General features: G+C 35.3%; 1 protein-coding gene across 10 annotated transcripts in view; it reads right to left on the bottom strand.

Annotated features, from left to right (window-relative positions):
• Window positions 1-23,489, bottom strand: part of NBEA (neurobeachin) — a 685,885-nt gene that overhangs the window by 550,472 nt on the left and 111,924 nt on the right. For all 10 annotated transcript variants that reach the window (XM_043576682.1, XM_043576704.1, XM_043576721.1 and 7 more), the window contains exons 9-10: window positions 1,994-2,191; window positions 1,225-1,358 (exon numbers count right to left, since the gene is read on the bottom strand). In XM_043576682.1, the coding sequence (XP_043432617.1) occupies window positions 1,225-1,358; window positions 1,994-2,191 (332 nt within the window). The remainder of the gene's footprint in view (window positions 1-1,224; window positions 1,359-1,993; window positions 2,192-23,489) is intronic.

Raw genomic sequence — 23,489 nt, 5'->3', positions numbered from 1 at the left:
TGATAAAGAGCAAAACATTTTGAATTTAGATCCAGGATGGAAATTTAAAGTTTTATTTTTCCACTAGGCTGATATGCCGCCCAATGAAATTACTTAAGATCTTGTAGCAAAGTAGTATCACAGCAGGGTATGATCTCGAGATTCCTTTTAACTTCAAGACTTCAACCTTTACACTGATATAAAAGAAAGCATGACCCATGGAGCTCAGTGTTGTAAATGTACAGGTCACATTTATATTCATATTTATACTTTACATAAAGATGGTCTCAGTACAGGGATAATATTATTAGCAATATTAAAATAGAATTTTGTTAATAACTTATTTAGATAATAAATATGAGAAAATCATGTTACACTTCAACGGACTTGAAATTTTTCCCACCTTTGTTTGCTTCATTCACTAGGTTTTCCAACAATTCAAAATTGGAAGACTTTCATACATATGTGTACATACTAGTGAAGCATTCCTATATTACTTTTGGAGTAAAAATGAATGTTTACCTATGCAATTTTCTCTTTAAATTCTCCAAACATAGCAATGTACACAGTAAAAATCATTCTTAAAACTCACATTTAACTACTTACATAAATGATTCTAAGATATAAAATTAAATATAAAAAATATAAAATTTTATGCATGAGGTATGTTTAATAAAAAGGAAGGAAACTACAAAAATTACACATAAAATCAACCTAATCAGAAAATAACTGAATTATATAAACACAGATATACCTTGGGTATATCTGGGTTCTCATACAGGAACTGTATTTAAAGGAAAGCTAATATCTTTTAATATTATGCTGGTCTTTTGATGATATCATTATAAAATAATACTAACATGTAAGTTATATAACTGTTATCAAATAGTATTCTTCAGAATAAACTTCACCCTAGTAATTTTTTTAAAGCCGACAGGATTTCATGGATGATCCAAACCATAAGCATTTCCAAAGGATAAGGTTGGGACTACCATTTTTCCTCAACTTGTATTATAATCACTATGCTACATCTAGTAAGATGTTTTCATTTATTATCAAGGAAGTCACTCCTTTATGATTGTGTCAAGTCTTAATAATGTGTAAATTTGTATCTGCCTTAGTCCTAAAGGAGCTTTTATTAGCATGTCAGGGATAAAAACCAAATTTTACAACACATTTACACAGCACCAAGGATGTCAGGCATTATCTAAGTGTGTACAAATTACACATTCAAAGAAAACTTACCAGACAGTTGTTTCCACTTGACTGTCATTGAGCTGACGATTGTCCAGTTGGGCAAAAAGTGGAAAAAGCACTTGAATCCCTCCAATTGAATGAATTGCACTATGAATTGAATGTGTTACTATAGCTTTCACATCCTATGTTCAAAAACAAAAATGTGTATTAAATTTCTGAGGCATAAGTTATCATTATTTCCTTGTTCCAAATAACTTCGTAAAAAGAATTTCAAAAATACTGACATTTTTAAAGCCCTCAGTTATATAATTTTTGATACACATATAAAATAAAAACTTGAAATATCTTTGCCAACCACTTTAAATCTGAAACTTACGTTGAGATTTTTATACTGAAATATGAAGCTATAAATGGAAAAATAATTTAGAATAAGAAATACTATCAGAAGATTTAAAGACATTCAAGTAATTTTTATTTGGGGGAGTTATATTAGTACATCTTTAAAGCAATGTATATTTTTGTGTCTAACAGCTATCTGTTCAGCTAATCAAAGGATTTTTTTTCCAAAGGATACATAACAGATAAGATAACAGAAATGACAGATTCCCTACTAAGGAGACTGACTAGTCCAAGGTAAAGTATATTGCCAAAAAATTAAAATAAAAAAATAAGGTAGAAGGCAAAAATGTCATGCAAAGAACTAGAAGATGAAAAAAAAATACCAACTGTAGACCTATAGGTTGGTAATATTTAATATGTAAAATAGATACTGTTAATACTCAATGAAAATATGGAAACTAAGCTTCTATTCACCTACCTGGAGCATTAGGGCATGTGGGGAATGCACAAAAATTGATGCATTTTCCTTTGGTGATGATTCCAGGCATAGTTGCGCATCAGTGGCCTTAGCATTATATGTAAATGCAATGCTACTTGCAAGTTTCCCATCATACAGAACCTGTTTATGATGTTCTGCCAAATGAATGTCACTCTCAGATTTAAATTTGAAGGTACTCTGAAAAAATAAAACTAAATTAAATTCTCTTTTTAAATGTAACATAATAAAACTCTAAAGTCTTAAAGCACAGAAGTATTTAAGATAATAAACAATTTGTTTTGACCCTTCCATGTGTCAGGTATTAGTCAATGGTATTATATTATTTTGTTAGCTCACTTCAGTTCTAGAAGTTAAATTGTACTCAGCATGCTAATAAACACACTCAGATCTTCATATTCTCATTTTTATTGTTTTTTTGATTATCTACAAAATAATTTTATTAGAAAAAAATGTACATTCAGATGTTATTAAATATAAAGGGAGTTTGATTTAATACTTCATGACATAAATTTAATGTTTCTTGTTAACACATTCACAAGTATTTACATGAGTATACAGTACCTGGGACATCAATTACTCATATAGAAAAATGAATATCATTTAAGACTATGAAGAATATTTATGTGTAGAAATATTTAGGTCTTAAGTATAGCAACATATTGAATAACAATACCACTCTACAAAAGCATCAGAAAGTCATGTTAAACCCAGAAGTTCATATATATATGTGAATTTTAATTTGTATTTTATTCGCAAATTTGTAATTTAATGCAAATATTTAAAAACACTGTGCCTATATAAAGTGTCACCACTTTATATACAGAATACAGAAATAATAAAGATGTACTAGCTGTAATAAAAAAAAAAGTATTGGTAGAAATGGTTAAAATTTCGCTACAGATATAAACCTGACAATGACAATGACAAGTAATATTTCACCTTTGCAACAATTACATGATATCAGTATTTTTATTATTTTCAACCTAACAACTATGAAAACTGAATGTTAGAAAAATTAAGATCTGGAATAGATGGTACCAGTATCAATGGATTAAAAGTGAAGTGACCTATATTATAATCTAGGCTCTACCGCTAATTACTCTAGACCTTTATTTGGTGTCAAAGATATCATTTAACCAATGTGGCTCGATTGGTTACTGTTACAGTAAGATTAAACCAAACGTTCCAAACTCACATTCTTGTAGGAGGTGAACAGACACAGGCATAAATGAAGCAGGTCAAGTGGGGGTTTCTTCAGACTACAGAAGTACACGTCCTGTCTAAAAGTGTTCCTCAATGTTCAGCTCAAGTCAATTATTGTACCATGTTGCCAGTTCCTCAATATTTTTCAAAAGGAACATGAACTCTGGACTTTTACATAAATATAAAATCACCTAATTTGTAATTTAATGCAAATATTTAAAAACACTGGGCAGACCAAACATGTCAGGTCAAATTCAGCCCATTTTGTACTTCTAAACTCGTATCCAGAGAGCCTTCCTTACTGGAACCTGGATGCAAACCACTGAATTAGGCACATGCAAAGGGAAGAGCAGCATGAATAAATGAAAATTTGTACGTAAGTAGCTATGGAAGGATGATACTTTTTGTCCTTTAAATGTAAGCACATTTACATATTTTGATATTAGAAATAAGCTAACCGAATTGCAGTATTTGCGATCAGACCTTGCTTTTTCTTCTCAATTAAATGGAATGCAGAACTTTATCTGCCACCCCAGAGATTTAAAATGTAATCTGTTTATATAACTCACAGATTCACACCTCCCAATCTAGAGGCAACAGTTGGGCTTAAAATATGTTCTGGTTTAAAATAAAGATTATATTTCAGTCCCTCTTGTACTAAAGAATAGGTGACAATTACAATAAAAAAAGATTTTTTTAAAGTCTTCTTTGAAAGGAGTCAACATGGTGGAGAAGTAGGGGGACCCAAAGTTCCCTTATCCCTCAAACACAGCAGTATTGAGGTCAGGAGACTTAGAATTTCAGGAATCTCGGCTACAGAGTGACAGAAACATCTCAAGGGGCCCTTGGTGACAATTGGTAGGCCATAGGTGCGTGATTATGAATTGGGAGAGATAAAACACATGGCGTAGGCAGAGAGGAGAGGGATCCCCTTCTGTGGATAGACAAAAGGAAGAGAAAGAGAGGGTGTGGAAGTGTAGGATTGTATTTGAACAAGAGAAAACCCACAGACTGGGTAGCGGGAAAAAAGGAGAAAAAAACAATTTCTAACACAATCCAGAGTTTCAGAACTTTCTCTGGACTGGGAGCAGACACACTGTACACTCTCCGGATGGGGAGGAGGAGCCAGCCCCAGGCTGGGTAGCTAGCTCAGACGGCAGTCAGAGAGAGCAGTCATCTCCCTTGGGTGCTGTGGTAAGAAGGTATATAGCAGCTCCACGGACAAAAGATCCTGCAGACAGCCACCAGCCAGAGGCCCTCTGTCTGCTGGCTGGGAAAAATGGCACTACACTGGAACTGGGGCATTGGAGCAGTATCCTTTAAATTCAGGGCCAGTCTGAATCCCAGCCAAGTGCCTGGGAGGCACAGGAAGCTGTGGAACGGGACAAACGGGACACATGGGCCGCTCGTGCAGGTGCCGCACTGTGAGAATAGCCTGAACACAGTGGTTTGGGTCATCTGGTCTGGGGAGGAGAGACTGGGGTGCCAATATTTTTCTCCCCATCACCAAAAAGGTGGGGCTTCAGAGAACAGAAAACAGGCCCACTGTGGAGGCTGGACCTGCTATACCAAACCACTCCCCTCTTTGCTTGGTAGCTGAGTATCTACCAGAGCAAGATTGACAATGACAGAACCAGATGGCCCCTCCTGCAGACCAGCAGAGTCACCAGTTCCAAGGCACCGTCAGATATTGGTCTAGCAGTTTTGCATTTTCTGATTTGATTCTTGGTCAACTCTAATTTTATATATAACATATATGTAATATTTTTTTCCTTCCCTTTCTTCCTCTTCTTTCTTCCCTTCTCTATTCTGGTTGTTGGTTTGTTTAACCAAACATTTTTAATCTATTCTTTTTATACTTCCTCTATATCTCCTTCTTATTTATTTTCCTCTCTCTCTCTCTCTGAAGAGAGAGACTCCAAAACACATCTTGAAGGGCCAGACCCTGGACAGTGTATGACCCTTTTTTAATACAGTAGTGCTCACCGGTGCAGGACATGTAATAAGCTATTAAAACACATAAGGGACAGAAAACTAGCCAAAATGATGAAAACGAAGAATTCTCCTCAAAAGAAATTCCAGGAAGAAATGACAGCTAGAGAATTGCTCAAAACAGATATAAACAATATATCTGATCAAGAAAGAATAATTCTTTCTATTAATCATAAGATTAATAGCTAGGCTTGAAAAAAAGCTTAGAAGACAGCAGAGAATCTATTGCTACAGAGATCAAGGAACTAAGAAATAGTCACGATGAATTAAGAAAATGTTGTGCAAAATAAACTAGAGGTGGTGACAGCAAGGATGGAGGAAGCAGAGAAGAGAATAAGTGAAATAGAAGACAAAATTATGGAAAATGATGAAGCCGAGAAAAAGAGAGATAAGAAAATACTAGACAATAAGGGGGAAATTAGAGAACTAAGTGATTCAATGAAATTTAATAATATCCATATCATAGGAGTTCCACAAGAAAAGAGAGAGAAAGGGGCAGAAGGTTTACATGAACAAGTTATAGCTGACAATTTTCCTAATCTGGGTAAGGAAGCAGACATCCAAATCCAGAAGGCACAGAGAACTCCCTTCAGATTCAACAAGAATAGGTCTTTGCCATGGCATTATCATAGTGAAACCGGCAAAATACAAAGATAGAGAATTCCAAAAGCAAGTAGGGACAAATAGGCTTTAATCTACAAGAGTAGACACATAAAGGTAGTAGCAAACCTGTCTAGTGAAATTTGGCAGGCCAGAAGGCAGTGGCAGGAAATATTCAAAGTGCTGAATAGAAAAAATACACAGCCAAGAATCCTTTATCCAGCAAGGCTGTCATTCAGAATAGAAGGAGAGATAAGGTCTTTCCAAGACAAACAAAAACTGAAGGAGTTCATGACTACTAAGCCCACTCTATGAATGGAACGTCGCAAAGACTACAAAGGACCAGAGACATTACCACAAGCATGAAACCTACAGGTAACAATGACACTAAATCCATATCTTTTAATAATAACTCTAAATGTAAATGGACTAAATGCCCCAATCAAAAGACATAGGGTATCAGAATAGATAAACAAATAAGATCCATCTATATGCTGTCTACAAGAGACTCATTTTAGACTTGAAGAGAGGGGATAGAGAACCATCTATCACACTACTAGAAGTCAAAAGAAAGCTGGAGTAGCCATACTTATATCAGACAAACTAAATTTTAAACTAAAGACTGTAAAAACAGATGAAGAAGGGCATTATATCATAATTATGGGGTCTATCAAGAAGAGCTAACAATTATAAATGTTTACGCCCCCAACATGAAGGCACCCAAATATATAAATCAGTTAATCACAAACATAAGCAATCTTATTGATAAGAATACAGTAATTGCAGGGGACTTTAATATACACTAACAACAATGAACAGATCATCTAGGCAGAAAATTAATAAAGAAATCCTGGCTTTGAATTATACACTGAACCAGATGGACTTGGCAGATATATTCAGAACACATCCAAAAGCAGCAGAATACACATTCTCCTCGACTGCACATGGAACATTCTCCAAGATAGACCACATACTGGGTCACGAAACAGCCTCAATAAACTAAAAGAACTGAGATCATACCATGCATATTTTCAGACCAAAATGCTACAAAACTTGAAATCAACCATAAGAAAAAAATTTGTAAAGTCTCCAAATGCATGGAGGTAAAGAAAATTCTACTAAAGAATGAATGGGTCAAGCAGGCAATTAAGGAAGAAATTTAAAAATACATGGAAGCAAATGTAAATGAAAACACAACAGTCCAAAGCCTTTGGGATGCAGCAAAGGCAGTCATAAGAGGAAATTACACTGCAATCCAGGTGTATCTCAAGAAAAAAGAAAAATCCTAAATACAAAACCTAAACATACAACTAAAGGAACTAGAAGCAGAAGAGCAAAGAAACCCCAAAGCCAGCAGAAAAAGAGAAATAGTAAAGATCAGAGCAGAAATAAACAATATAGAGTCCAAAAAAATGGTAAAACATATCGATGAATCTAAGAGCTAGTTTTTTGAGAAAATAAACAAAATTGATAAACCCCTAGCCAAACTTCTCAAAAAGAAAACAGAGAGAACCCAAACAGATAAAATCACAAATGAAAGATCACAACACCACAGAAATACAAACAATTATTAAAGAATACTATGAAAAATTATATGCCAACAAACTGGACAACCTGGAAGAAATGAACAAATTCCTAGACACCCAAACACTACCAAACTCAAACGGAAAGAAATAGAAAATTTGAACAGACCTATAACCAGCAAAGGTAATGAATCAGTTATCAAAAATCTCCCAATAAATAAGTCCTGGGCCAGATGGCTTCCCAGGGAAATTCTACCAGACATTTAAAGCAGAGTTAATACCTATCCTTCTCAAGCTGTTCCAAAATATAGAGGTGGAAGGAAAGCTTCTGGACTCATTGTATGAAGCCAGCATTACCTTGATTCCCAACAGACAGAGACCCCACTAAACGGAGAGTTACAGGCCATATCCCTGATGAACACGGACGCAAAAATTCTCAATAAGATACTAGCAAATCGAATTCAACAGTACATTAAAAGAATATTCACCATGATCAAATGGGATTCATTCCTGGGCTGCAGGGCTGGTTCAATATTCACTAATCAATCAATATGACACATCACATTAACAAAAGAACTATATGATAGTGTCAACAGATGCAGAAAAAGCATTTGACAAAATACAGCATCCTTTCCTAGTAAAAACCCTCAAGAAAGTTGGGATAGAAGGAACATACCTTAACATCATAAAAGACATGTATGAAAAGCCCAGAGCCAACATCATCCTCAATGGGGAAAAACTAAGAGCTTTCCCTCTGAGATGAGGAACATGACAGGGATGTCCACTCTCACCACTGTTGTTTAACACACTATTGTAAGTCAACAGACAACAAAATGAAATCAAAGGCATCCAAATTGGCAAAGAAGTAGTCAAACTTCTTTGACACAGTCTACATAGAAACATCACACTCTACATGGAAAGCCCGAAAGATTCCATCAAAAAGGCAGTTAGAAATGATACATGAATTCAGCAAAGTTGCAGAATACAAAATCAATGTACAGAAACCGGTTGCTTTTCTATACATCAATAATAAAGCAATGGAAAGAAAAATTAAGAAATTGATCCCATTTACAATTGCACCAAGAACCATAAAATACCTAGGCATAAACTTACTCAAAGATGTAAAAGATTGGATGCTGAAAACTATAGATAACTTATGAAGGAAATTGAAGAAGACACAAAGAAATGGAAAACCATTCCATGCTCATGGATTGGAAGAACAAATGTTGTTAACATGTCAATACTACCCAAAGCAATGTACACCTTCAGTGAAATCCCAATCAAACAATTCTAGCATTCTTCTCAAAGCTAGAACAAACAATCCTAAAGTTTGTATGGAACCACAAAAGACCCCGAATAGCCAAAGTAATGTTGAAAAAGAAAACCAAAGCAGGAGGCATCATAATCCTAGACTTTACCCTCTACTACAAAAGCTGTAATCATCAAGACAGTATGGTATTGGCACAAAAACAGACACATAGACCAATGGAATAGAATAGAGAACCTACAATTGGACTCACACATGGACAGTGAACTAATCTTTGACAAAACAATAAAGAGTATCCAATGGAAAAAAGACAGTCTCTTTAGCAAATGGTACTGGGAGAAATAGACAGGAACATGCAGAACAATGAACCTGGACCACTTTCTTACACCATACACAAAAAAAACTCAAAATGGATGAAAGACCTAAATATGAAACAGGAAGCCATCAAAACCCTAGAGGAGGAAAGCAGGCAACAACCTCTTTGACTTCAGCCGCAACAACTTCTTACTTGACACCTCTCCGAAGGCAATGGAAATAAAAGCAAAAATGAACTAATGGGACTTCAACAAGATAAAAACCTTCTGTACTACGAAGGAAACAATCAACAAAACTAAAAGGCAACTGATGGAATGGGAAAAGATATTTGCAAATGGCATATCAGATAAAGGTTAGTATCCAAAATCTATAAAGAACTTATCAAACATCCTAAAAACAAATAATCCAGTGAAGAAATGGGCAGAAGACATGAATAGATACTTTTCCAATGAGGACATTCAGATGGCCAACAGACACATGAAAAGATGCTCAATGTCACTCATCATCAAGGAAATACAAATCAAAACAACACTAAGATACCACCTCACACCTGTCAGAGTGGCTAAAATTAACAACTCAGGAAACAGATGCTGGCAAGGATGTGAAGAAACAGGAACCCTCTTGCACTGTTGGTGGGAATGCAAACTGGTGCAGCTGTTCTGGAAAACAGTGTGGAGGTTCCTCAAAAACTTAAAAATAGAATTACTCTATTACCTAGCAATAGCACTACTAGGAATTTATTCAAAGGATACAGGAGTGTTGATTCACAGGGGAATATGTACCCCAATGTTTATAGCAGTGCTTTCAACAACAGCTAAATTATGGAAAGAGCCCAAATGTCCATCAGCTGATGAATGGATAAAGAAGATGTGGCTTATATATACAATGGAATACTATTTGGCAATGACAAAGCAGGAAATCATGCCATTTGCAACAACGTGGGTGGAACTGGAGGATATTATGCTAAGTGAAAAAAGTCAGTCAGAGAAAGATAGATATCACATATTTTCACTCATATGTGGAATCTGAGAAACTTAACAGAAGACCATGGGGGAAGAAAAGGGGGAAAATAGTGTCAAACAGAGAGGGAGGCAAACCATAAGAGACTCTTACATACAGAGAACAAACTGAGGGTTGACAACGGGGGGGTGGAGAGGGGAAGAGGGGAAAATGGGTGATGGGTATCTGAGGAGGGCACTTGTTGGGATGAGCACTGGGTGTTGTACGTAAGCAATGTCATGGGAATCTACTCCCAAAGCCAAGAGCACACTGTATACATTGTATGTTAGCTAACTTGACAATAAATTATATTTTATAAATAAATAAATAAATAAATAAATAAATGAGGATTATCTGAATGAAATTATGAGTTAACTATATAAGGTAGTAATATTGGCAACATAAAACCATTTTAATTTGCCTTCTTCACTGGTTGCCTTGGTATTATAATATCAACATTTTAATATGTATTTCAATAAGATTATAAATGCTCAAAAGGTTTAATATTTATGCTTCTAACATAATCATTTTCAAAAAAATTTTCACAAATATGTTAGAATTTTTACTTACATTGCAAAGAACTGATCAGAAGCAGATTTAATTATTTTGGAGGAATAAGACATATGAGTTTGTTTATTGAAATAACTATTTCAGTAAAGGAGGACTATTAGCTATTTAGCTGAGGAATTTGAGGAAAGAGTATCTATGACATCAAGACATTGGGGAAGCAGACTAAATAAGGAAGAGGGGAGTCAAGGAGTTGGATGACCCAAAAGCAAGTTGGAGTTTAACCAGGTAGAGTAGTGCTACCTCCTTATGTTGATGATGTTATACCAAGAAAAGCAATGTGTGGGACACCTGGGTGGCTCAGTTGGTTGAGGCACCAACTTTGGCTCAGGTCATGATCTCATGGTTTGTGAGTTTGAGCCCCGCATCGGGCTCTATGCTGACAGCTCTGAGCCTGGAGCCTGCTTGGGATTCTGTGTCTCCCTCTGTCTCTGCCCCTCCCCCACTCATGCTCTGTCTCTGTCTCAGAAATAAATATTTAAAAAAATTTTTTTTTTAAAGAAAAGCAATGTGTAGACAGAAACTGGAGGAAGAGCAACGTAAGTTCCAGCTAGTGGAGCTACATTGTATTAAGGGTTTGGGGGGATTTGACACAAACAAAGGCAACAAAAGCAAAAATAAACCAGTGGGACTATATCAAACTAAAAACTTCCGCACAGTGAAGGCAACCACCAACAAAATGAAAAGGCAAGCTACCAAACAGGAGAAAATACTTGCAAATCAATTTCCGGATAAGGGGCTAATATAAAATAAATATATAGAACTCATGCAGCTCAACACCAAGAAAACAGTCTAATTTAAAAACGGGCAGAGGACTTGAATAGACATTTTTCCAAAAAAGACATAAGGATGGTAACAGACACATTTCACTAATTAGTGAAATCCAAATCAAAACCACAATAAGCTGTCACTTCACACCTGTTGGAATGGTTATTACTGAAAAAACAAGACATAACAAGTGTTGCCAAGGAGGTGGAGGAAAGAAAATCCTTTTGCACTGCTGGTGGGAAAGTAAACTGGTGCAGCAACTATAGAAAAGAGTATGATGTGTTCTCAAAAACTTAAAACTAGAATTACTATATGATCTAGCAATTCTACTTCTAGATATTCATCCAAAAAAAAAAATGAAAACACTAACTCGTAAAGATATCTGCATTCCCATGTTCACTGCATTGTTTACGATAGCCAAGACATGGAAGCAACTTCAGTGTCCATAGATGAGTAACTGCATAAGGAAAATGTTGTACATGTATGTATACAAGGGGATGTTATTCAGCCGTAAAAACGAATGAAATCTCGCCATTTGCAATGACATGAATGGACCTTGAGGACATTATGCTAAGTGAAATAAATCAGAGAAAAGCAACTATACAACCTTACTTATATGTGGAATCTAAAGCAAGCAAGCCAACAAACAAACAAAGAATTCACAAAGAATGGCCAGAGGTGGAGAGAGGAGATAAATAAAATGGGCAAAGAAGGTCAAAGACTATAAACTTCTACTTACAAGATGAATAAATTCTGAAGAACAATATAAACAATGTTGATCACAGCTAACAATACTGTATTGTATATTTGGAAGTTGCTAAGAGAGCAGATTTAAAAGTCCTCAGTACACACAAAAAATTATAACCATGTGAGGTGATGGATCGGTCAGCTAACCTTACGATGGGAGTCATTTCACAATATACACATGTATCAGATCATTATATTGTATGCTTTAAAAGAATGTAATGTTATATGTCAATTATATGTCAATAAAACTTGGGAAAAAGCTTTGAAATTAAAAAAGTAAGATACTGTCTTCTCAGTTTTGTACAGTGCAATAAATAAATAGCTAAAAACATTGGGCTCAAAATTAGTTCAACTTAAGTCTGAATCCCAACCCTATCACACACTACGTGTGTATACATCCCCAAGTTATTTACCTCTCATCTCTTATTACACACCTTACAGACAAAATAGTAAATAGAGAACTTTGAACAATACCTGGATCTTTAAAAGCAACACAAAATGGCAGCTGCTATTTTTACCGCATCCTTTCCTACTTAGTATTATACAAGTATTTTTCTGTAAGATATTTTTTCATAAATGTCACTCACAAAATATATACCATAAATTTTATATAATGGCATATGGTAGTGAACATCCAGATATCTGTAACATACTTGCTAATGAGGCAAAACCTCATTGAATAGAACCTAATCACCCAAATTGGAATTACTTAACATAAACATGGGAAAATGTTCCAGAACACTGCTAAACTCAACCAAATTAAGTTTATCTAATAGCTACAAGAGCAGAGACTTGCTATTTTCTAGTAACATCTGAAAACTTCACCAATGTTAAGAATATAGCCATTTCCATTGAATTATGTAAGAATAACATATATATGGCAATACCTACTGCTCTCTCCAGTATCGCTATGTGACTAGTATTACTGATATTAATAGGTAATGACACAACATTCCATGAATTATGTTTCCTACTGTGTAACTTAAGAGAATGTTGCCACCTATACACTGGAGAAGTTTCCCTTCAAAATGAATAATCTAGGGGCGCCTGGGTGGCTCAGTCAGTTGAGCGTCCAACTTCAGCTCAGGTCATCATCTCACAGTTCATGGGTTTGAGCCCCCCCATCAGGTACTGTGCTGACAGCTCAGAGCCTGGAATCTGCTTCAGATTCTGTGTGTGTCTCTGCCCTCCCCTGGTCACACTCTATCTCTCTTTCTGTCTCTCAAAAATAAATAAAACATTTTTAAAAGTTTTCAAAAATAAAAATTAAAAATAATATGAATAATGCATATTAATAATAATATGAAGTAAAATTACTTCAAACTCTAATATCTACATTTCCAAACTTCTCTAGGAAATATATATATAGAATCAATCCATTCTCCTACCACAATTTTTTTTATAATTCCAAATGACTGGAAAAACAAAATTCATCATTTTGATATTCAAAGTCTTCAATAACTTGGTTTCAACCAATCATAATCATCCTCACATCCCACCATAAACCACTCAGCCTACTCTGTATTCTACCATGAAGCCATGTCTGTTTATGGATTAATCCATAAACACACCCTATATTCCCTTGATTCTTTCCCTTTAATCATGCCCTCTTTCTCACATTCTATCATCATGTCCTGCTCACCGTCTGAAATTTATGTATTTTTCAAGAACCCTAAAAACCTTTTTCCTATGAAGAATTCCTAAAGTCTTTGTAGCTGAAATTAATCATCCTTTCACAAAACTTTAACAGCATTTACATTATATTTCCTTTCTGGTACACATATCAACTTTTAATTATAAACATTTAGGAATATAATTATTCTCATAAAGAGAGTATAAGTTTGATCATTTTTAATCCTCTAAAGCTTAGAACAATTCCTTGAATACAATAAATGTGTAGTACACTGATGAAATTTACTCAATGGCATGCCCTGAAATCATTATTACCAACCCTTAACAAGTAAGATTATAAAGAAAAGATTATAGTCACAAACATGCCAACAAGTAGATCAGCACAGAAAATTTCACTGCATGAAGTGCAGTCACTTGTTTCACACAGTGGATAATTATTCGTCCAATCAAATCTTTAAAAATTATGATAATGGCATATATAAAATTAGCAGAAATGCCAAGTATCAGCACTATAATAACCACCATATTTCAAATATTAAATTAGAGAAACACTGGTACCAACCACTATCCAGGAGAAATTTTTAACACAATGATACCAAGAAACTACTTATATGAAATTAATCAATCATTTCCCAATATTAAGCAATTTCCTGTAACTCATTTTTCTAATATGAGTAAAAAGTTTTCAACATGCATGCAGTTGCACGGAAGAATAGATCTTGATAGGCTGGTAATTTTAAAAGTTAAACTGCAAAAGCAATCAATATTATATAATCATAAAAGATACACTTTGCAGACATGATATGATTGGACATCTGTGTGAGTAATTATAATCTAGTAGAATAAAACTCCGAAATTTCTATACCACTACTGTCATTCGTTTGTACGACAGTTACTGAGCAGCTGAGGATGTGGAGATAAAGCTCTAACTGGGCTGACACTCCGTAGACTCAGACAACTGTGTGACCTCTACTACGCCTCTTCTGCTATTAGTTAACACCTACTTTCTGCTAGGGCTCGTGGAGCTTCACCCCATAAATGTACAACTCGACCCTGGGCAAAGATGAACAGGGAACCCTCACAGACTTCTGCCTCTACCCCAACCTCTTTGTCCTTTTCTGCACCCTGTTCCACATATTCTAGCTGTTTGAGCTGCCCTTAATTCTGATCTCAACCTCCTCAGCTCAGCTTACCTCCACCTCCTAGTGCCTCAATAAAAATGTTGGCCCCAGCCAGATACCAAGGATGAATATCCAGCTCATCTTAAATATATTTCTACCTGCAAGGATGTCAGGACTGTGCTATGTGTATTGACAAGTGTCAAAGAAACAGATAGTTTGCATAGTTTGTCCATTTTTATAGTTATTTACAGCAGTAGGACACATTCACTACCAGTTACTCCAAAAATGGATAAAATCAGGTTGAATGTTTTCTGAAATTAATTAATTAAGCCAGCACTTATTTCTTTTTTATTTTAGGCATTCTGACTAAAAGTGTACAAAGGTACCACATTGTGGTTTTGGTTTGCATTTCCCTGATGATTAGTGATGTTAAGCATCTTTTCATGTGTCTGTTGGTTATATGTATAGTCTTCTTTGAGAAAATGTCTATTCAGGTCCTCTTTCCATTTTTTAATTCGATTGTTTGTTTTTTGGGAGTTGCATTGAGTGAATTCTTTATATATTTTGGATATTAACCTCTTATCAGATATATCATTTGTCAATATCTTCACTCATTCATTAGGTTGCCTTTTCATTTTGTTGGTAATTTCCTTCATGTGCAAAAGCTTTCTATTTTGATATAGTCCTAATAGTTTACTTTTGCTTTTGTTTCCCTTGCCTTAGGAAACATATCTAGAAAAATGCTGCTAAGGCCAATGTGAGAGAAACTATTGCCTATGTTCTCTTTAAGGATTTTTATGGTTTTCAGGTCTCATGTTTAGGTCTTTACACCATTTTGAGTTTATTTTGAGCCACTGTGGAAAACAGTATGGAGGGCCCTCAAATACTAAAAATAGAAATACTGTAATCCAATATTCCACTACTAGGTATTTACCCAAAGACAGTGAAATTACTGGGATGCCTGAGTGGCTCAGATGGTTGAGCATCTGACTTCAGTTCAGGTCATGATAGCACGGTGCATCAGTTCAAGCCGCACATCAGGCTCTCTGCTGTCAGCACAGAGCCCGCTTGGCATCCTTTGCCCCTCCCCTGCGCATTCTCTCCATCTCTCTCTGTCTCTCTTTCTCTCTCTCAAAAATAAACATTTAAAAAAAGAAAATGAAAACACTAATTCAGAATGATAGATGCACCACTATGTTTATTGCAGCATTATTTACAATAGCCAAGATATGGAAGCTGATGATTGCTAGAGGGGAACAGGGTGGAGGGTGGAGGAATGGGCAAAATAACTAGAGGGACTGGAAGATACAAGTTTCCAGTTATAGAATAAATAAGTCACAGGAAAAAAAAGGCACAGCATTAATAACATAGTCAATGATACTGTAATAGTGATGTGTCGTGATGAATGGTAGTTACACTTGCACTGAATGTAGCATAATGTAAAAACTTGTCAACTCACTATGTTGTACATCTAAAACGTATGTAACATTGTGCCACCTATAGTCAAATAAAAATTTAATTAATTAAGAAACTGTGTAATTGGATAGGTTTTAGAAGATTGTTTTGCAAATTCTCCTCCTCATCTCCACGGGAAAAAAAATCAGTTAAAGAGTATCAATGGATCCAAAAAGGAACAACAACAACAACAACAACAACAAAACCAGCATTTTCAGTTGGATGGATTTATGAGAGGTAATCGAGAGAAGCAGATTATTCCCTACTAAAATAAGTAAAACTCACTTATTCCTAATGAATTTCAAAAAATCTTAAAAGTTTCATGAGCCTGACTGAATCAGTTTTCAAGCTATGTTCTCTATGAAGCATTTCTCAGTTCCTACAATCAGAATCCTTTTCCATGATCCCACTGGACTTACTGTTTTCAGATTGTATCAGGATTATAAATTCAATCAACTTCACTTTTTAGCTTTTTTGTAGGTCTTTCTCCCTTACTTGGTTATAAGTTACTTAAAGGTAATTGAGAGCTTTGCATGTTCCATAATGCCTATAATAGTGCTCCATGTACAGAAATGGCTTAACAAATGTTCTCTGAATTTTAAAGTTGTATGAGGAAATTCATCCAAATAGAATTGTTTTTCCTCTAGTCATTTCAAAGCTACTTCTATTTTTTAATGTTTATTTATTTATTTTGAGGGGTAGGGGAAGGAGGGGCAGAGAGACAGAGAATGAATCCCAAGCAGGCTCCAGGCTGTCAGCACAGAGACCACTGCAGGGCTCAATCCCACCAACCATGAGATCATGACCTGAGCAGAAATCAAGAATCAGACACTTAACCGACTGAGCCACTCAAGCACCACTAAAGTTACTTTTTTAAATGACTTTTCTTTTTCCAGGGAAAATTCAGAATTTAGAATAAAATTATCCATTCCTCTTTATTTAATATTTTGGCATTTTAATTTTTATTTTATTCTTTTTTTGAGGATATGCATACCGTTTATATTAAGATCATACTTTTAAGATTACAAATATACTATCCTATTCCTCCTTCATTCTGCGTTTCTTTATGGATTCGATTCGGTCATTAAACTTTTGTTATCTACTGTTGCTAAAACCTACCACTTTCCAGTTTTTGTCTATTTAAATATCTTTATTTGACTTTGTGCCCTTTTTCTTTACTTGCTACATGTATGAAAGAGTTGGTTGCTTTAAGAAACACAGCAATTATTAAGTATGAATATGAAATCACCAATGTTCTTCGCCACAAACTACACTTATAACCAGTAAATTCTTTTTTGAGCTGAAATTCTTGTACTAATAATTACTAATATAATTCATTCTTATAATCCTCAGTGATTTAAGTGAAAAGTCCTAAAAAACACTAAAGATATCACTCTGGCTCCTGGTTACTATCCTTTAAAAATAATGCTGAAATAGCTTATTAACTCTTATCTTTTTTTATAATCCTATCATGCTTAAGAACTCAGAATACTTGCTTTCTAAAAATAATGATTGAAATAAAATACTGAAAAATGGGTTACTAAATAGTAATTAGCTTTGGCATGTTGGCATTTTAACAATTCTGAAATGTATGTGCATTCTTCTGTCTGGAAAAAAAACCTTAACTTTCATTTTGTTTATATTGCTTCCAGTGAAATAAACAATGTTTAATATATTCTCTAGAAGTAATAAAATCTTTTTGGGAAATATCATATAAGAAGTCTAAAACAACCTATTCTTATTTGAAAAAAAAAATGTCCTTAATTTTTTTCAGTCCATGATGCAAATATCATAATTCCCTGCTTTGGCTTGTAGGAGCAAAACTACCTCACATTATAATTAACTAAATACAACATTTTTAGGTTTTTGTTTTTTTTTAGTTATGATACAACTTAAGTGACTTAATAATTTTCTTATACTTACTCCATTTGGGTTATTTACATCACTTCCAACACTTCAAAATTGCATATGAAAGTATAATAAGCATGCTTGTGCATATATATATATATATATATATATATATCAGTATTTAGTAAATTATTCTTTGAAGGATTTCCAGAAGCAGAATTGTTACATAAAATGGTATGAGTAGCATGGGGGTGAGAATGAGGAGTGACTGCCAATAGGCATGCACGGTGATAGAAATGTTCTAAACTTGGACGGCAGGGATGTCAATACAACTCTGTAAGTTGCTTAAAATAATTTACTTGTAAACTTAAAATGAGTGAACTGTACAGTATAGAAATTACATTTCAATAAAGATGTTACATTTTTTTAAATAAAAAAAAGAGGGTTATGGACATTTTCCAACCAGACATTGAGAGATGGAATGAGACAGGAAAATACAACCCATACATATGGAAAATATGCAGGCAATAGAAACTGCCAGTGAGAGCACACAGATGTTAGCTTTAACAGGAAAAGGCTCCAACGTAGCCATTAAAAATATGTTCAAAGAACTAAAAGAAAATAATAATTAGAGAAGTAAATGCAGGTATTATGATAATGTCATATTAAATAGATAACATCAATTAAGACAGAAATACTATAAAAACAATCCAAATGGAAATTCTGGAGTTGAAAAGTGTAACTGACCTGAAAACTTTTTTAGAGGTCAACAAAAGATTTGAACAAAGCAGAGGAGACAGAATTAGCAGACATAAAAATAATAAAGATTATGTAATCCAAAAACCAGAGAGAAAAATGAGTGAAGAAAATGGAGCCTCAGAGAAATATGGGAAACATGTACCAACATATGCAGAATGGGATGGCTGAAGTAGAGAAGAAAAAGAGAAAAATATTAAAAAATTTGATGGCTGAGAACTTCTCAAATTTTTGGAAAACACCAATTTACATATTCAGCCCATGAACTCAAAGAAAAATGAAAGCAAAGAAATATACAGACAGAAAAATCATAGTAAAAATACTGAAAACCAAAGACACGGAGACAATCTTAAAGCAGCATGAGAAAAATGACTCTTCATCTAAAAAGAACACCAGTAAGTTCAAGAGTTGACTTCTCATCTAAAAAAATGGGAGGCCATGGGGCACCTGGACAGCTCAGTCGGTTAAGCGTCTAACTTTGGCTCAGGTCATGATCTCGCAGTTCGTGAGTTTGAACCCCACATGGAGTTGTCTGCTGTCAGCACAGAACCCACATAGGATCTTCTGTCCCCTTCTCTCTCTGTACCTCATCCACTCTCTCTCAAAAATAAACACTTAAAAATAATAATAATACATAAATAAATGGAGGCCAGAACATAGTGAAATACAATATTCAAAGTGCTCAAAGAAAATCTTTTAACCAAGAATTTATATCCAGGAAAGCCATCTGAAAACAAAATGAAATACATTTAAAAAACATAAAAACTGAGACAATTTGTTGCTATTTGACCCACCCTACAAGAACTAATAAAGGAAGTCCTTCAAACAAAAAGAAACCCAAAAACTAACTTGAATACACACACACACACACACACACACACACACACACACACAGTGACAAATACAAAGATAAGCAAAGTAAATCAAACATGTATACTCAAGTCACCGAAAAAGAAAACCAAAGCAAGAAAACAGAACACTAAACAGTATATGAAAAATTTCTTGAAATACAAAAAGATGCAAAACTGCATACTGAAAGTACACACCATTCATCTGAGAAATCAACTCCAAATGACCAAGACATTTCTACCAAAATTACTAGATACAAAAGAAATCCTTTGAACATACAGGCAAAAAGAACAAGTGCCTGATAACAGAAAGGATATCAGACTGCCATCAGACTTTGAACAAAATATTTAAAGCCAGAAGAAAATTAGTAACATATTTAATATGTTCAAAGAAAGGATAGTCAAGGATTTTATAACCAGGCAAATGCCTATCAAGTGTAAAAACCCCTAACAAACTAACAATGAAACGCAGTCCTCAAGAAGTATTACTCCCATGATTCCCTTCTAGAGAAATACACTAAACAATGAGCTTCAGACACCCAAAATACATCAATACAAGGAATGGGATGAAACTAAAATATGTAAGTACTTACAAGATTACAACTAAGTAAGAATTTTAAAAATTGAGAATAGTATATAATAACTATGTATACTCACAATGTAGATCGTACTATGTATTAGTCAGCTAGGACTGCCACAACAAAGTACCAAAGTCTGGGTAGTTTAAACAATAGAAATTTATTTTCTCACAATTCTGGAGGTTAGAAGCCTAAAAATCAAAGTGTCAGCATAGTTGGTTCCTTCTGAAACTTCTCTCCTACTCTTGTAGATGACCACGTCTCCTCCTTGTATCTTCATATGGTTTTCCCTCTGTGCATGTGTATACCTTACTTTCTTCTTACAAGGACACCATTCATATTAGATCAAGGCTCACCCTAACAGCCTCACTCAAGCTTAGTTACCTCTTTAAAGACCCTATCTCCAAATATAGTCACATTCTGAGCTACTGGGAGTTAAGACTCCAACATATAAATTTGGGGGAAACACAGTTCAGCACATAACACATCTAAAAGTATATAAAAAATGGCAATGAAAATGAAGAGAGCATATACAAAAAAAATTAACGGTTTTCAGTAGTAACATCATTAGAGTAGTATCAGTAGTGTTGTTCAGAGACTACTGTATGCGTAATTATAGACTTTCCTCTGTGCACATGACAACTAGTATTGTCAATAAAGAAGAAGGAGATATAGATTTAATTTAGGGAAGATCAAGTTAAAACACAACAAGCCATTAATTTCACACTAGTAGAAATTAAGGATTCTTGGAATAATGGCTGATTCCAGGACTTAAGCAACAAAATGTTCAAGATGAGTCTGAAGCACTGTCTTGGGAAATAGCAAGGAAGCTATCAAAGACTACAGAGTCAGGTCAAAAGACTAAAGGACCAACTAGAACTCATCACTCAAAGGTGGGACAATTTGAATTTCAAAAAGGAGAATAACTGCTATAGATTGAAACACTTCAAATACATTTAAATCCATGAGTTTACAATGAAATTTTAAACCTAATCAAAGATCTTCAAATAATGAGGAAATGGCATTAAGCTACCCATTTTCCCTCAATGACCCTTAGGAAGCATTATTTGACTGAGTTGGTGGAGGAAAAACTTGTTAGCATATACAAAATGTTCATTAACTGGGTAAAAACCTTGTAGGATTTTTTTTTTCAATTTTTTTTTCAACGTTTTTTATTTATTTTTGGGACAGAGAGAGACAGAGCATGAACAGGGGAGGGGCAGAGAGAGAGGGAGACACAGAATCGGAAGCAGGCTCCAGGCTCTGAGCCATCAGCCCAGAGCCCGACGCGGGGCTAGAACTCACAGACTGCAAGATCGTGACCTGGCTGAAGTCGGACGCTTAACCGACTGCGCCACCCAGGCGCCCCAAACCTTGTAGGAATTTTTAATTTAAGACCAGAGAGTAAAAATTATCTGAACGTGGATAATAAAATGTCTTGCTGAAAGCATTATATTTGAGGGGTGGGGCAGAACTTTGGAAAAATGGAACACTTGTCTCCCCACTCAAGGAAATTCTATTATGATAAATATAGTATATCTTTAAATAATACACTTGATATTTTAAAGCAAATATAGCTAAACAAATATGATCACAAGCAGTGTATTTTCCAAAAGATTCACCTTAAAACTACTTACACATACATTCTATTACTCAAAACACTTCTTATATATATAAGATTTTTTAAAAACATTTTCAGGGGCACCTGGGTGGCTCAGTCGGTTAAGCGTCCGACTTCGGCTCAGGTCATAATCTCACACTCCAGGAGTTCAAGCCCCACAGTCAGGCTCTGTGCTGACAGCTCAGAGCCTGGAGCCTGTTTCAGATTCTGTGTCTCCCTCTCTTTCTGACCCTCCCCCATTCATGCTCTGTCTCTCTCTGTCTCAAAATAAATAAAAGTTAAAAAAATAATAAAAAAATAAAAAACATTTTCAAAATCTACAGCATTTTTAAAGACCTTTATTAAGTGGTGCTTGCAGTCTGTTGACTTTTTGGAAAAAAATCAAATAGAAAACATTTATTACAAATTAAAAATGAGGTTGTTAAAAATCTCAACTTTTCCAGATATGAAACAATTAAAAAACCTTTTTAAGTGTACTGAGGAAAATCAGTCTTAAAAAAGAGAGGGGGGGGGAGAGAGAGAGAGAGAGAGAGAGAGAGAGATCTTTAGGTAAATATATCAGAAACTCCAGTCTGCAGAGATAATGCAAAGAGCCTTAGCTATCTGGTAAATGGACAAAAAGCAAGCATTTGAGATCTTCAGCGCCAACCTTCTGTTGTTTCTTACTGTTGAAACTTCATATTCATTTCCCCTTGTTGGCTAACTAAACCAGATGATGGGATGATGGTAGAGATGGTAAGACTGCATTTACTCCACCCTACCCTGCACAGCCTTGGTAGAGGACTAATTCTCCACTGGTGGGTTGGCTGCTTTGTCTCTTTGCCATCTTGTGGTTTAGGGTTTTCTGGGCTTCTGTCTGTGATTGAGGTTGCAATAGTACAGATGTGGGGGTGGCTACTGACCCTGGGTCTCACCTCCTTGATTTTCCTTATCTCCTTCACTGCCATCCTCTTTAGGTTGCCTTTGGCAAGGAAGGTTCCTGTGGAATGGTCATTTACAACCCCAATGCATATTCTGTCTCACTGGTCTACTTTGCTCTCCTGAACCCTCGTTGTCAGCACCTTCCATCACTTCTCCCCACACAGGAAAGTTGGAATACTGTGTTCAACACCCGTGGCGTCTCCACATGTAGTAAATAAAGTGGACACTGTGACTTGCAGGAGGGCCTGGCCTTTCGGAGCCCTCCTGGATCCCACATTCTTTTCCCCATTGTCGCTATTCTGGAAATCCCACTAGTAATTGTGTGGATGACCCCTGTAACGTGGATAGTGTCTATAATTTAGCAGGTTAGTCTGCTTCATGTTTACTGCCTTGCACTGGAACTCTACCAGGGCCTGTAACATATGCTACCTCTGCACCCATTTTTGTCCTTTCAACAACATCAAACTCAACAGCTTCTCCATCTTCCACACTGCAAAGGTGTTTCCTGGGGTTATTCTTCTTTCTGGCAGTCTGGTATACAAATACATATTCCCTGCTGTCATCCCTGTTGATTAAACCATATCTGCTTCTTACATTGAACAATTTACTGTTCTCCAAATCTTCCTTGTGATGAACTTGACCCTTCAGGTACTGCCAATATGAGGCCACCCTGGCTGCCGCTTACTTCAAGGCTGGATCTCGGCCTCACTACTC

Source organism: Prionailurus bengalensis, chromosome A1 (assembly GCF_016509475.1).
Source record: "Prionailurus bengalensis isolate Pbe53 chromosome A1, Fcat_Pben_1.1_paternal_pri, whole genome shotgun sequence".
Classification (NCBI taxonomy): Eukaryota; Metazoa; Chordata; class Mammalia; order Carnivora; family Felidae; genus Prionailurus; species Prionailurus bengalensis.
This window is presented reverse-complemented; position numbering and strand designations above follow the sequence as displayed.